This window comes from Mytilus californianus, unplaced genomic scaffold (assembly GCF_021869535.1).
Source record: "Mytilus californianus isolate M0D057914Y unplaced genomic scaffold, xbMytCali1.0.p SCAF_4, whole genome shotgun sequence".
Taxonomy (NCBI): Eukaryota; Metazoa; Mollusca; class Bivalvia; order Mytilida; family Mytilidae; genus Mytilus; species Mytilus californianus.
Genome location: NW_026262690.1, coordinates 71,275,423 through 71,290,094, shown reverse-complemented (window position 1 = coordinate 71,290,094; position 14,672 = coordinate 71,275,423). Strand labels below are relative to the sequence as shown.

The 14,672-nt window shown below is 31.3% G+C and overlaps 1 protein-coding gene across 1 annotated transcript; it reads right to left on the bottom strand.

Moving 5' to 3' along the window:
- Positions 1-8,864: 8,864 nt before the first annotated feature.
- Positions 8,865-14,566, bottom strand: LOC127738441 (B9 domain-containing protein 2-like). The gene is made up of 4 exons (XM_052249686.1): positions 14,398-14,566; positions 12,434-12,525; positions 11,848-11,973; positions 8,865-10,394 (listed from the first exon to the last, which is right to left on the bottom strand). The coding sequence occupies exons 2-4, from the start codon at positions 12,519-12,521 to the stop codon at positions 10,081-10,083; spliced, it is 528 nt and encodes a 175-aa protein (XP_052105646.1). The 5' UTR covers positions 12,522-12,525; positions 14,398-14,566; the 3' UTR covers positions 8,865-10,080.
- Between the last annotated feature and the right edge of the window lie 106 nt (positions 14,567-14,672).

The window sequence follows — 14,672 nt, the reverse complement described above, 5'->3', positions numbered from 1 at the left end:
CTTGTTATCTTTGGTGAGTTTTTATATTATTTTCCTCAACTGATCTCTACCGTTTGCCAGTCGTACCTGTTATCCCTCGTCTGAAATGGTAGGTGGCAGTATGATATGGAGAAGAATAACATTAAATAGTAAAGGTGAAAACAGTCTCTATTGCTTTTTGCATTATAAAACTATGTGTGTTTTTGGCTATTTGTTTTCTTCTTTGCATCAGTATGACTTGTCTCTATTCTTTAATCCACTTGACAATCTGTATGTGGTGTCTTAAAAAATAAAGACTCACTTCATCTGTTTGTCTCAGGTTAAAGTATGTCATGGCATCTTGTCACCTCGAAAATGTTAACACTATTTAATTTTCAAATAAGCTAAGTGATTTTTAGTCATTTATGGAAAGGAGTATGAAATACACTACAAATTTTTTTTTTCCGAGCCTCGTATTTAAGATACAACTTTACCACTTACATAAAAACTAAACTCGTTATTTATATTACCTGATAAATTTCTCAAAATAAGTACTTGGCATATAACCTTGTGGCAATGCTGCCGACATGCATATCGGCAAACAAAAGTAACTATGCCAATTATAACAGGTAATCTTAATACATTTGGTGTTCAGTTTGTAAAACGATGAAAAATTGAGAGATAACGACATTGTCACAATCTCGTTTTACAACGACAATAAAATAAATATAAGGACAGAAAATGAGGACAATGATTACAGAAAAAAACATAGTCAATTTCAGATCTCTTAAACGAATATTCATGTGATTTATCGAATTTACCACATGGAATTTCACATATTATGACTAGGCTTTACCACCATAAATGAAATTTACACTTTATAAATTCCGAAGGTCCGAAGCTTTTTCTGGGTTCCCCTTCATCGAGAACGCCTGAACCAGAACATTTGATAACTAAGGATGCATAAATACCTAAAATCGTGAGGAGCTAAATTACATAAAGAGACTACAAATGAATAGCCAAAAGATGTTTTAGTCCCGAGACCTCTCACTGGAATTTCCTCTGTTTAGATAATTATTTTTACTATTATTTCTTAAGAGTTAAGTCTGCTGATTTATGTTTCATGAGAGTTAAGTCTGCTGACTGAGCTCCATAATGCTGAAATAACTTTAACCTCAACATGACCTATGACCTTGATGGTCTGGAGGGAAATGTGTATACAAATGAAGAAGATCAAAGCTTTACTACATATTTAAATTTGGGTCCATGAATAATCGGTTGTGATATCATTTTAATACAATCATGTTTAGTGATCATTTGCATTGAATTTACTGAATGATTCAACAAAGTTTGAGACAAAAGACACAAAAACCACTAGATGCAATTCCTCGGCAATAGATTTTTTCACGACCACTATTACACATACAAGACGTTTTTGAATTCATAGGGATTAAAATTGGTAGAAATGAGAACTGATCGAAATCCACTAATAAACCTTGAACAAACAACAGCACCAAACACGCATTTCTTAGAATATATTCTATATTTTGCTTAAATTGCTGGTTCTACCGGACTAATTTTAAATGATATCAAAATGGAAATCAGTTTTAATAGATTGTTGAGTATTGCACTTTGTCAAATATCTCCAACTATACAAAACAATTAAAAAATGAAAACAACACTTTATAAATTTCATGCGTCCGAAGAGCTTTTTTTGATTTACCTTCATCATGAACGCGCAAAACCGAATATTTGAAAGCCAAGGATGTAGAATAACCTCATTAGTATTCATCCTTTATCAATTTGTTCCTTGTTATATCATTCCTTGACTAATTGGTGCTTCTAAAAGTAATAAAACTTTCATATTAATGTATTTCTTTTTTGTTTTATTATTGGAACCAATGAAACAAACCTTTAGTTATCTGTGACTACAGACACTCAATCCATCAACTTGAAACTGATTATGAAAGTACTGATCATGATCTTTTGCAGACGTACATAATTTAATCTTGGTATCTATGACGAGTTTATTTGATAACAGTTATGGTCTTTTTTCAAGAAATACCGTCATTTGTCCTACCAATATTTTTGATAGTGGCGCCCGGGGGGAAGAAAATACATTTAGATCATTGAATTGAAACCTCTGACCAAAAAGGAAATAGAGCCTTTTGCTATCAACGTGAAAAATTCCAATCGTATAACTTGTAAATTACTATCCTGTCAAACAGATTTTGACAGCTGTGGTATGGATGTATGATTCATAGTTACCTTATTGACTTGCGCTTTATAACACTGAACTATTTTTGAACAATTGTAAAATATTAAAGGAAGTTGCTTGTTTCATCAATTTAGTGAAAAGGAAGACATTACAATAAAGACTTCCTCTTTGATACATTCAAATAAAGAAATTATACAGAAACTTGGTTTATTATGCATAAATTTGTACTTTTTCCAAACTGTTAGATATTACATGTATTTCATGAATATTAATGCCATATCGAATTTTATCGTTTTATCATTTTATTATTGCCTACAGTATTCTGCATTTTAACAGGCATGTAAGTCGTATTGGCAGGTTAATTGTGTCACTCATCTGGACTCTATAGAAAAGACAAAATGTACCATAGAATGCAATGATAACCTTTATCTAGGAACTAGGGTAGCATGGTAGTTGCCAAAACAAAATTCATATTTAAAACTCTATTTTACTTTGCAATTCAAACTATTCATCGGCAACACCATTTTTTTTTAGATTTCAGTTATACATGTAGTATTCATAATCAGAAATAAACCTTTAGTCTTAGATGCATGATTTTTTATAGTTGTTATCAACTTTGAACTAGCTGTCAGTAACTGCGAGTACTCTCAGATCTGTACTTAGTGTCTTTTTTGTTGTAGGGATGTATAAATACCCTGCCACGTCCGTTCTGTGCCTTTGTTACTTGTTTTTCTCCTTTGTATCGATCTGATGAGTCAAGTCCTTTTCAACTGATTTTTATGGTTTGTTCATATGTTACAACACTGTTACACTACTGTCCTAGGTTAAGAGATGGGTTGGGCGCCCGCTAACATGTTTTACCCCGCCAAGTTCTGAATGTGCGTGCTCCAAGTCAGGAGCCTGTAATTCAGTGGTTGTCGTTTGTTGCTGTGTATCATATTTGTATTTCTTCCATTTTTTTAACATAAATCAGGCCGTTAGTTTTTTCGTTTGAATTTTTTTACACTTGTCATTTCGGGGCCTTTTATAACTGGCTATGCGGTATGGGTTTTGCTCATTGTTGAAGGCCGTACGAGGACCTATAGTTGTTAACTTCTATGTCATTAGGTCTCTGGTGGAGAGTTGCCTCATTGGCAATTATACCACATCTTCCTTATTTTTATATAAACGATATGACCTCCTCTTTGAAATTCTACACCATACTCAGTTCGTCAAACGTTGATCCCGATGATTGATGTGTAGCGATTAGAAAAGGTTTTTTTGTAGTCGCCATACTGTTCTTCCATTTAAATTTTCTGTGTTATGATCACTGTGTGAATCCTTTCAAGAGTGTTGGTTATTCTTCTTTTTGTTAATACAGCTTCTAACATTTCAACGTATCTATACACCCCTGGCTTTCAATCTTTAGGTTTTAACGTTCCTAGTGAAAGTAATAATAGAAAAGCGCTATATATAAAATGTTATCTCAAAGAGAGGCGAAAGATACCAAACGGACATTCAAACTCATAAGTCGAAAATAAACTGACAATGCCATCATGGCAAAACAAAAAAACCAAAAGACAAACAATATGAAAATGATAAAGGATTTTAACCTTAGTATAACATATGACCTCGATACTGTGTAGATCATTGTGCATTCTATTGATGATGGTCAAATATTTGGTCATCAGCTCAATATTAGAATTTGGTTCCTGAGTTCAAAATTGATAAAAGATAAGAATTGATCAAAATCAACTTATTATGAACCTTGATAGGTAAGTGATCCGAGTACACATTTCTTTTTCATAAAGCTATCATGCTTTGTTTTCATTGATATTTTTACCGGATTCATTATCCTAATATCAAAATAATACATCCCTAGCTTTAAAATTTTGTTATTTTTGCATTTTGTTTCATTATTTAAATTATATACTGTTAGTTAGTTTGTTCTTTTTCTTTTATTTGTGGTATTGTTTGCTTTTCATTATAACATTCCTGGACTAATTCATGCTTTTGAAAGTTCATGACCTTCATAGATATTAGAATTAAAATTTTGTACGTCAGACGTATGTTTCGTCAACAAAAGACTTATCATTACGCCTAAATCCAAAAAGCTTAAAAGACCAAATAAAGTACGAAGTTCAGGTGCATAGAGGACCAAAAATTCTCAAAGGGTTTGCAATTTACAGCTAAATTAATCTAATTCTGGGGAAGAAAATCCTTAGTATCAATATTGACATTTTTCTCTTAAGTTTTAATACCGACACCAATGGAACAATCCTATAGTTATCTGTTAATACAAATACTCTATATAACACAATTCAATTCAATAATGGTCATCATAGAAAATTACAATTATCAGTAGTCTTTTTTTTTCATTTCATCAAGTCACTTAGTTTACCAATATTTGCAAGCAAGAGGCAAAAACGGATACATAAATCCATTTAAATCTTTGAAATTAAATCTTTTGATAAAAAAAGTGAATAGAGCCCATTACAATCAACTTGAAAAATTCCAATCACATGTATACAACTATGTAGATTTTTATTTTGTCAAAAAGATTTTGACAGCTAGGTTAAGGATTAATGATTCACAGTGACTTTATTGACATGTGCTTTAGATGAACTGAACTTTATTTGACAACTGTAACAGGTGTTAACACAGATACATTTTTATTTTTACGAAAACATTCCCCTTTGGGCCAAACAAAGTTTATCAAAAGAATAATAAAGGGGGTTTCTTGTTTGATCATTCCAGTAAAAACTAAAGACATTACAACAATGCATTCTCTTGTATATTTAAAGAAAGAAATAACATAGAAAATTCATTTATAATGCATATGTTTATACTTTGTTCTAATTGTTCGATAATAAATTATTTCATTATTATTTATGCCATATCTCATCTCTTTAGATTTCAAGGTTTATCACCTAAAATGAAAAAAAGCATTAGATGCATGTTTCCCCAGTGACTTAATCTTAAACTTGTGGTTAAGTTTATTGAAATACATTTTAAAATTATCATTGAATTCTCACTTTTGGTGCATTACCTTAATAATGACTTGATAATTCAAATTAATATGAATCAATATGGGTACACAAAATTCTCAAGTATGAGGTAATTCTCAAGGTTTCAGAATTGAAATTTTCCAGTTGATTGCAATATGTTGTATAAATGAATAAATTTTATAGCTTTTGAATCCTATTCTGAAAATATAACACACAATAATGGGGAAAAGGTTAAACAAAGAAAAGTTTAGAATACAACAAAAGTCAAAAACGAACTGACAATGGCATGGGTTACCATTCGGTACACCATAAGCGAGTTTTGTCTACATAAGACCCCTCAGTGATGCTCAAATCAAAACATTTGGAAGGCCAAATCAAAGTCGCAGTTTATGAGGATGAATTAGACTGGTTCTCTGTCCTTTATCTGTTTGGCTCTGACAGATACACAAAGGTATATGTTGCAAGGGAGAGGACCAGCCTAGAGGATGAATATAAATATGATCAATCTATAGAAATGAAGAAAAAACAACTACTCCATTCAAAGCGTATACCCTCGAGGGCCACTTACTATGTAATGAGTGGTAAGAATGAGTTGCTGGATTCACTACTTCCAGCTTCATGATATTTAAGATTGAGGTATTAAGATAACTTATATGACAAGGTTGCTGATTAAATCATATAAAGTATCTGAAACGAAACAGATGTCGAATTTTTTTCTGTTAAAACCACTGTCGTAAATGCGTAAGATAATTATCAAAACTATTTATCTCTCCATGATATAGCGTAATCATGATAGCTGTAAGTATATTTTTGGCAAAAATATTTGATAGGATATTAGATTTTTGGAATTTAAAATAGGTGAAAAGGCTGGCGAACTGGATGTCTCGATCAGCTACTCACCGCTACCACAAAAGGATAGAAGTGCCAACCCTCCAACCGAGTATATAACAGAAAGGCAATATATTTAAGGATCATGTTAATTTGTCCTCAAAACTGAAAAGAGATGTAACAATGTCCTCTATCGAGTGACAAGATATGTGGCATTGTGGTTTCTAGCATGATTTGAGTTATGTCAATAAAACCTGTTATTAATGTGTGTATATGTAAATGCAAATTAATCTGGTCGTTTTGTCCATATATCAGAAGATCAAAAAGATAGACAAGAAAGAGTGCACGTGCTGAAATAAGAGTGCACTGTGCCACATGCTGAAATGAGAGTGCATATGCTGTGATCATAATTGAACTTATGTTGGAAGTCTTAAAGAAAAAGGTTATGCTACAGATATTACATAAAATAACCATTATCAATAATCCATAAGGTCAAGGTCAAGACAGACACGTATACCTTATAATCAATCTTGTTATCTATGATGAGTTTATTCATAAACCAAATATAATTAACATATTGCTGATAGTTTCTGAAAAATAGACCTCACCACGAAAACTTAACACTGGACTTTAAACAATGAAAATGAGTCGGATAAACTTACCAGACAGACATGTACAAATACAATTATTCCATACATCTCATATATTTAACCTATTGCTTTTGGTACCCCGTACCTGAGAAAGATATTTTATCTTCAAAACTTGAACCATGACAATGAGGTCAAGGTTAGACGAAACATGCCAGAAGGACATATATACCTTGCAATCATTCTTTACACTACATATGCTCCGCTCGGCTAAAATCTAAGTTTGCGCCCCTCTAGCCTAAAATCCTGGTTCCGCACCTGATAATATCTGCAAGTATCACATAAACTTAACTAACATTATCAATGATCTATGAAAATTGGGTCATGGTCATATGAACCATGCCATACAGACATGTACACCTTACAATCATTCAATACACAAAATATAGTTGACCTATTGCTTATAGTATCTGATAAATTGACAAAATCACGAAAACTTATCATTGACCAATGAAACAGATAAAGCCGCAAAATCTTAATAGTGACCAATGAACCATGAAAATGAGGTCAAGGTCATATGAACCTCCCAGTCAGGCATGTACACTTTACAATCATTTGATATACCAAAAATAGTTGATCTTATGTTGTCTGAGATACGGACTTGACCACGAAAACTTAACCTTGATCATTGATCCATGAAATGAGGTCGAGGTCAGGCAAACTGTGTCTTACAGACATGTAGAACATGCAAGGAACCCGTATACCAAATATAATTATCCTATTACTCATAATAAGTGAGAATTTCAAATGACAAAAAACTGTAATTTTTTTCAAGCAGTCATTGAACTATCAAAATGAGGTCAAGGACAATGGACATATGACAAACGGAAACTTTGTAACATAATGTATCTGCATACAGCGTATGTATCATCCAGGTCTTCTACCTTTTGGAATAAAAAGATTAATACAAATAGTGTATGCCCTCATCGTCTGATTGTAATTCCTATGTCTCCCATTCTGAATTTTTCATGGTAGGCGAGATAAAAATGGACTATAACACAAAACTTAAAATTGACCAATGAACCATGAAAATGAAGTCAAAGTCAGAAGAAACCTGGATTACAGACATGTTCACCTTACAATCATTCCAAACACTAAATAAAGTTGATCTATTCCTTTTTAACTTCTGAATCATAGACCAAACCACAAAAACTTAAAATTGACTGTATTTGGCAAAACATTTCGGAATTTTGGATCCTCAATGCTTTTTAACTTCATTCTTTATTAGAGCTTCTAAAATTTTTTTAATCGAGCTTCACTGATGAGTCCTTTGTAGACGAAAGGCATGTCTGTCATACAAAATTTTAATCCTGGTATCTATGATGAGTTTATTGACCAATGAAGCATAAAAATAAGGGCAAGATCACATGGAATGTGGCAGACAGACATGAACACTATAAAATGATTCAAACCACCAAATTTAGTTGACTTATTGCTTACAGGGATCACTACCACTTATGTAGCGTGAAAATCGTTGACATCCCTCCTCCACCCTTGATTTTCATTATTTGGTGAACCCTGCCTTGCAGTGGCTTTTGAATAATGAACCATGAAAATGAGGTCAAGGTCAGATGATACCTGCTAGACTAACATCTACACCTTACAATCATTCCATACATCAAATATGGTTGATCTTCTGATTTAATGTATTTGAGATACTGACTTGACCATGAAAACTTACCCAATGAAATGAGATAGAGGTCAGATGAACCCTGTATGACGGACATGTAGACCTTGCAAGGTTAGGAACCCATATACCAAATATAATTATCATGTTATTCATAATAAGAGAGAGATTCACCTGACAAAAATACTATACAGTTTTTTAAACAGTAGTGAACCATGAAAATGATGTTAAGGCAAAAGGACATAAGACAGATGAAAACTTCGTCATATAAGGCATCTGTTTACAAGGTATGAAGCATCTAAGTCTCTATCCTCTGAAATATAAAGCTCATAAAAAATAGTCCATCACCACCTCCAGATAGTAATCCCTATGTCTTGCATTCTTCAAGGAAAGTTGCAGGCAAGAGAAAAACCATTGAATCATAAGTATATTTTCAGAAAAGTAAAAGATATTACTACTCTGGTAGATTCATTTTGTTGTGACACTTGTTTATTGTCATTTGTGATCCATTGAGTTCACCAATCACTACTGGATATCTTAAAAACTCAATTAAAACCACTTCAAGTAAAGTGCCTTTATAACCACTAAAAAATAAGATGTTTGAAATATATATAATTTATTTACAAACTTTACATATTGCTAATTTGCTACTTACATATATTCAAACTGTCATGTGAACTATTTGTATGTATGAAAAGAATAAATGTAACATTTGTTGAATCAATACAAGTTTCAAGAGAGAATGTATAGCATTTGGAAATTATTCACAACACCAAAAGCTGCAATAAGTTTTCCATTACCATGTTATTTAGTTCAAATACAGTGTTTTTGGTAAATATAAAATGTTGATAAACATGCTTTGAGAGTTGAAATATTGACAATATTCTTTTTCATGTTATCAAGCAATTGTTGTTTGTAACATAAGTTTTGCATGGACAAGATCATAAATCAATACAGATATTCCTTTGAAATGACATGTTTAGCAACATACAACATTTCTACTTTTTAAAAATTTATTTAACCGATAAAATATTCTCTCCAAACAACCATATTCTTGCACCACTTGCAAACATCAACATTGTATCTATAACTGGAGACTGACTGGTGAACCCTTTTACAAATCACCAAAAAAAAATTATTAAAAAAATAAAGAAACCCTCATAATCTTTGACAGCCAGACAAAAAATAATTGAATTATTGGATTTTCTTGAACTGACATAATTATACATCATAAATCTTACTAAAGTTATATTATTATATATGATGCCTGTATAATTACTGATAAATTTAAAATGGAAAATCCTGATTGATGAGAAATCAAAGAATAAATTTTTTGGATAATAAATCACTATCAGCATAATTACATAATACATGTACATAATAGAAATAAATTAAGAACATTGACCCTCCATTCCTTTCAATGTTAAACATGGTTTTTTTATTATAACTTTGGTCAATTAAAATGTTCTAACCAAATGACCATAATATAATTGCTGGAATAATAGAGGCATACAAAGGCTAATTCATTTGATTTATGGATACAAATTATAAATTATTGTTTGAAATTTATCATATTAATATATAATTTCATAATTTGCTAATATGCCACATCAGAAATCACATTCCATGGAGAACAGCAATTTAAATTTGGTGCTGACTTAAAAAAACAATTTGTATCCAATAAATTCACAATATCAAAAATGAATTAAGGAAAGGGCTATTGATATTTCTGAATTGAAAATTCGTGTATGCCTCTGGTAACATTTCAAGGAAACTAATGTACTGATTACTTTTATCAGTATTTTTTTTTAAAAATCAACATTCAATTCCATATTTGTCAAAGTTTCTAAGAACAACACCTATATTCATGTGAACATTGCCCATGGCAACTGTATTTAGTCTGTATCTATCAGCTCCACTGTAAATCAGATCAGGATTCTTCAGCTGTGGTCCTCCACCAACAAAATATTGAGAAACTTGTTCTCTAAATGTTCCTGCCGGTCGCCATGTTGGACATGAAATTTTGTGGGTACCAGGTGATGTAGGCACATGACAAAATCCGTATCCATATAGTTCATTCCTTCCAAATGAATCTTGATGCCAAACTTGAAAATGAATTTTTGGCCAACCTAAAAAAAAAGAATTAAAATTTATTTACAGATTTATCTTATTTCTAAGTAACAAGCAGTGGGTTAATAAGGACTCCATTTTGGCTTTTAAGTAAAAGTGTCCTCAATACTTAAAGTGTTGAATGGTGTGGTATAGAACAAGCCATTTATAATGCTAAAAAAGTATATTCTACTAACATCTGTACAAGAGAACTGTACAAGTGTGTATTGGTGTTATTTTGTTGTTTTGTCTTTGAAATATAAACATTATCTCAATTTATTCAAATTTCAGAAATTTTCTGCTTTTATATGTTTTGGCATATGGAAGCCAAAATAAATAAATTTCAAAATGAATGTTAGCCACAGATTCCCATTTCTTCTGGTTGTTATATTTCATCCTAATTGGAATGGCATGTCAGTGTGGAACAGGTATACCATCAGTCTGAGAAACACATAAAAGCTTTCTTTAAGTACTGTCTACCTCATTTGTGACTTCTGAGCTATTTGGTAAAATATGAATTTAGAAGCATTTTCATTTGACATCCGTATGGGGTTAAAAATTCAGAGTATAAATCATGGACCAGAATTCAATTAACAAAGATTATCAAATTAAAGGATTTAAGCATCATCATGTCTTGTATAGTCTACATGGAACATTAATGTTAAACTTGACAATCATATATTCATAAAATCATAACATTCCTTGATGCAATTTTGTTTATTACATGTATTGTGTTTTATTATCTATTATAGAGTTTATAGAGCTTAGTTGTTTTTTGTACTTATTATCATAGTACCCTATCATGAATTCATTGTAATTCCATTGATAGAAACTGAAAAGGGGGAGGTTTACATGTATATCTCAAAATACAACAGTAGTTACAGTCTATCACATGTCCATGTGCCTGTTCAAAGTCAAGAACCTCATCAGTGGTTGTTTTTTGTAAAATCTTAATGTTTTGTCATTTAGGGAATTTGGTATTGATGATCTCTGATATAGTTTTTGTTAAATTTTTATTATTCTTTTCAAGAGCATGACATTTTATATGGACATCTGTCTATTGTTGATTACTGTATGTGGACTTCTGATGTCTTTTTATTGTGTTGTTGGATAACTGTCTCATTGGATAGCTACATGTACATCCCCTTTTGCTTATATCAGAAAAAGTGAAATGCATTGTTATTAGAAAATATTTTTTAAGTATAGCTTTATACCCTTCATTTTAGCAATAAACTTTAAAAAGTCAAGTTAACTGTAGGCAAGTGCTTACTGTACTTAAATCATACCGCTTTGTGTGCCTACTAGTCAATAACAAAACCATTAAATGTTAAAAGATTTTGCTGATACAAGCTAAACTTTTTGAAAAGAAACTACTTTGAGGCATAGTGACAGATAGTATAAAGAATTTTATACATAGAATGCCCTCACCGTAAAGACACTAAAATTAAGAATTGTTTCATTTGAAAAAATTACCTTGTAAACCTTTGGTTGTAAAGTGAACATCTATTGGATGAGCCCAGTATGCTTCATCATAATTTTGTGGGTTATCTACTTGTGTTTGCCCTTCTCTTAGTCCAGACAAAGCTTTCCATGCTCCTCCTGACAATACAAAATATATCAATTATAAGTATTATAAAATTGAATTGATATAAGAGGTACATGAAGTTTTACAGAAACAATATCTTATAGTGTAAAAACTAACAACTACCACTTGAATTTGACTTTTTGGTCTTCATTGGTGAGTGTAAGTATACACTTTTATCATGCACATTGCTTATAGTTCAATAACAATGAAGGTAAAAAATAATTTGAAAAGAAGCAGTAGAATTTGCATATATATACAATGTTATCACTTATCATTAAGTGCTAATATACTACAAATAAAATTTAAACACAGTCATCCAAACGTAGCTTTAAGATTCATTTTTAGAAGTATTTAGATATAAATAAGTAATGAAAGAAGTTTCTAAATAATCAAAATTCATCAAACATCAGTCCAACTATATTGTACATGTACATGTATGTTGTTTAATTATTCTATTTTAACATACAAATGTACCTGTATGTATTCCCCATTTACAAAACAAACTATGATCTGGAAATCCGTTAGCACCAACAATCTGTCCTATGATATGTACTTCTGCCATGATTCTGTGAAAATAAAAACAATTTTTCTATTTAAAACTCACTTATTTTACATATATTTCATTCAATTGATTTCTTTCCAATACATTTCCAAAAAGACATTATACACATGTACATTCATATGTATCAGAAATTGTATATCAATTTGTATTATTTACATCAACATTTGACATGTATTGATCATACTGTTAAAATATGAATGGCATATGCATTTGTTCATTGATCAATATTAAGTTTTTGTAATACACTGGAATCCAAAAGTTATCATTACATGTACGTCAGAGTATTTGGTTTTTAACTTTTAGATGATATTATTGTCCATCATTTGTACCTTTGTTTTCTTTAAATCTAATATTTTGAATCTATGTAAGAGTTTTTGGCAAAGAGATAAAAATCTTTATTTGATTGATTGTTGGTGTTTAAGGCCAATTTCATACCTGTCAACCTATGACAATGAAAATGCAGGTCATGACCTGCATAGAAGACTGAAATCTCAGGTCATAATTATAACGCGTACAAACTTTTCGAGTTGAATTTCAGTACTTAGAGGACATTTTTCTTATAATTTATATCAAAGTTTCCAAAACATGTCCACATGGTTAAGTAATTTAAAATTGTACATATTATTATTTCATTGCACTTGAAGGCCATTGATAGATTTATATTCCACTGCCTTAATTCCTTTTCATATTCATTCCATGACATGCAATGTGCCAATTTGTGTTTTCTTTACATACATCTGTGCAGCTTTTCAAAATTAGAAAATATCATATGTTGATATTATATATAATTAGAATATAGTAAAATAAAGTTAAACAATTAAAGTATAGACGAAAAAAGTAATTTTCAAAATTTTTATTTTTTAATTGTTCTAAGGTAGAAAAATAAGTAAAAGTATTATTCTGATATGTTTTTTGCATTCAATTCATTTTAGATTTAAATTTTTACAAAAAAAAAACATAAGTTGAAGGAGTATATTGTGAATTGACAAAAAAGGGGAAGTAAATCAAATTGTTTTTAAAACAACTTTGAAATACACATTATTTACGACCTAAAGCTAAGGTAATTGGTGTCAATTAACAGTGTGTTTGACTCCAAAGCTGTCAAGTGAAGCCATGCACTGAAATGGGTCACTTGGTTTGAGTTAACACAGCTAGTTGAACTTCTTGTCCAGGAAGAATTACGAATTTGCCGGGATTTCAATTTTCAAAGGAAAATCACTTTATATGAAATCAGACTGAAGGCTTAGGAATCCGGGTGAAAACGGGTTATTTTTCGAATTCCCTGGTTATTTGGCCACCCCGCGGGTGTCCCGGGTGACCCCTCAGAATTGTGAAAATCTTGGGTCACACCCGCAGGATCTGGGTCAGTTGACAGGTATGCAATTTCAGCACTATTGGCTACATCGTGGAAGTCAGATTTTAATGGTGGAGGAAGCTGGAGTCCCAAGAGAGAACCATCCAGGAAAACTTTATAATAATTCCTGTATCACTGCCAGAGAAAATTATAAAACATCAGGGCTAGCTAGCTAGACATTACCGTTTGTCACATCAAGTAAGGGCCAGGATTCGTGCCAAAGCTTTGTGCAGTGTTGGGCAACACATAAAGTTCTCTCTTAGATATTAACATTTTAAAACTGCAATATTTTACAATTATAACTATCTGTACATCTTGGTCATGTTGGTGTCTTTTTCAATTTGTGATTACTGTTTTAAAAAGATAGAAAATCTAGGAATCTTTTAGTTGGATGGGTTTCCAATTTTATTTGACAGACCCAAGACGTCTTTAATTCGTTTTTAAATATCAAAAGTAATTAACCCGCTGGGAAAATGCATGTTCGAACATGGCCAAGGCACTTTAAACTCTCTTTTTACTTACCATGCGGTGATTTAAGTAGGTAAAATGCAGACTTCAATTATTTTTTTAAATAAAAGGTTCAAAGTTTGCTAATTTTGGCTTCTTTAGTTTTTTATATATCTGAAAATATCATTTTCTTTTAGAATAATTTGTTTAATGTTCATTCCTGTCCACCATTTTTGTTGACATTAACAATTGGATGGTTTCGTATTTAAAAGAAAACTTATGTATTAGAATAAAATGAACTTGAATAAATCATTAATTGTTATATAAATTGACATCCTTTGGTAACCGTT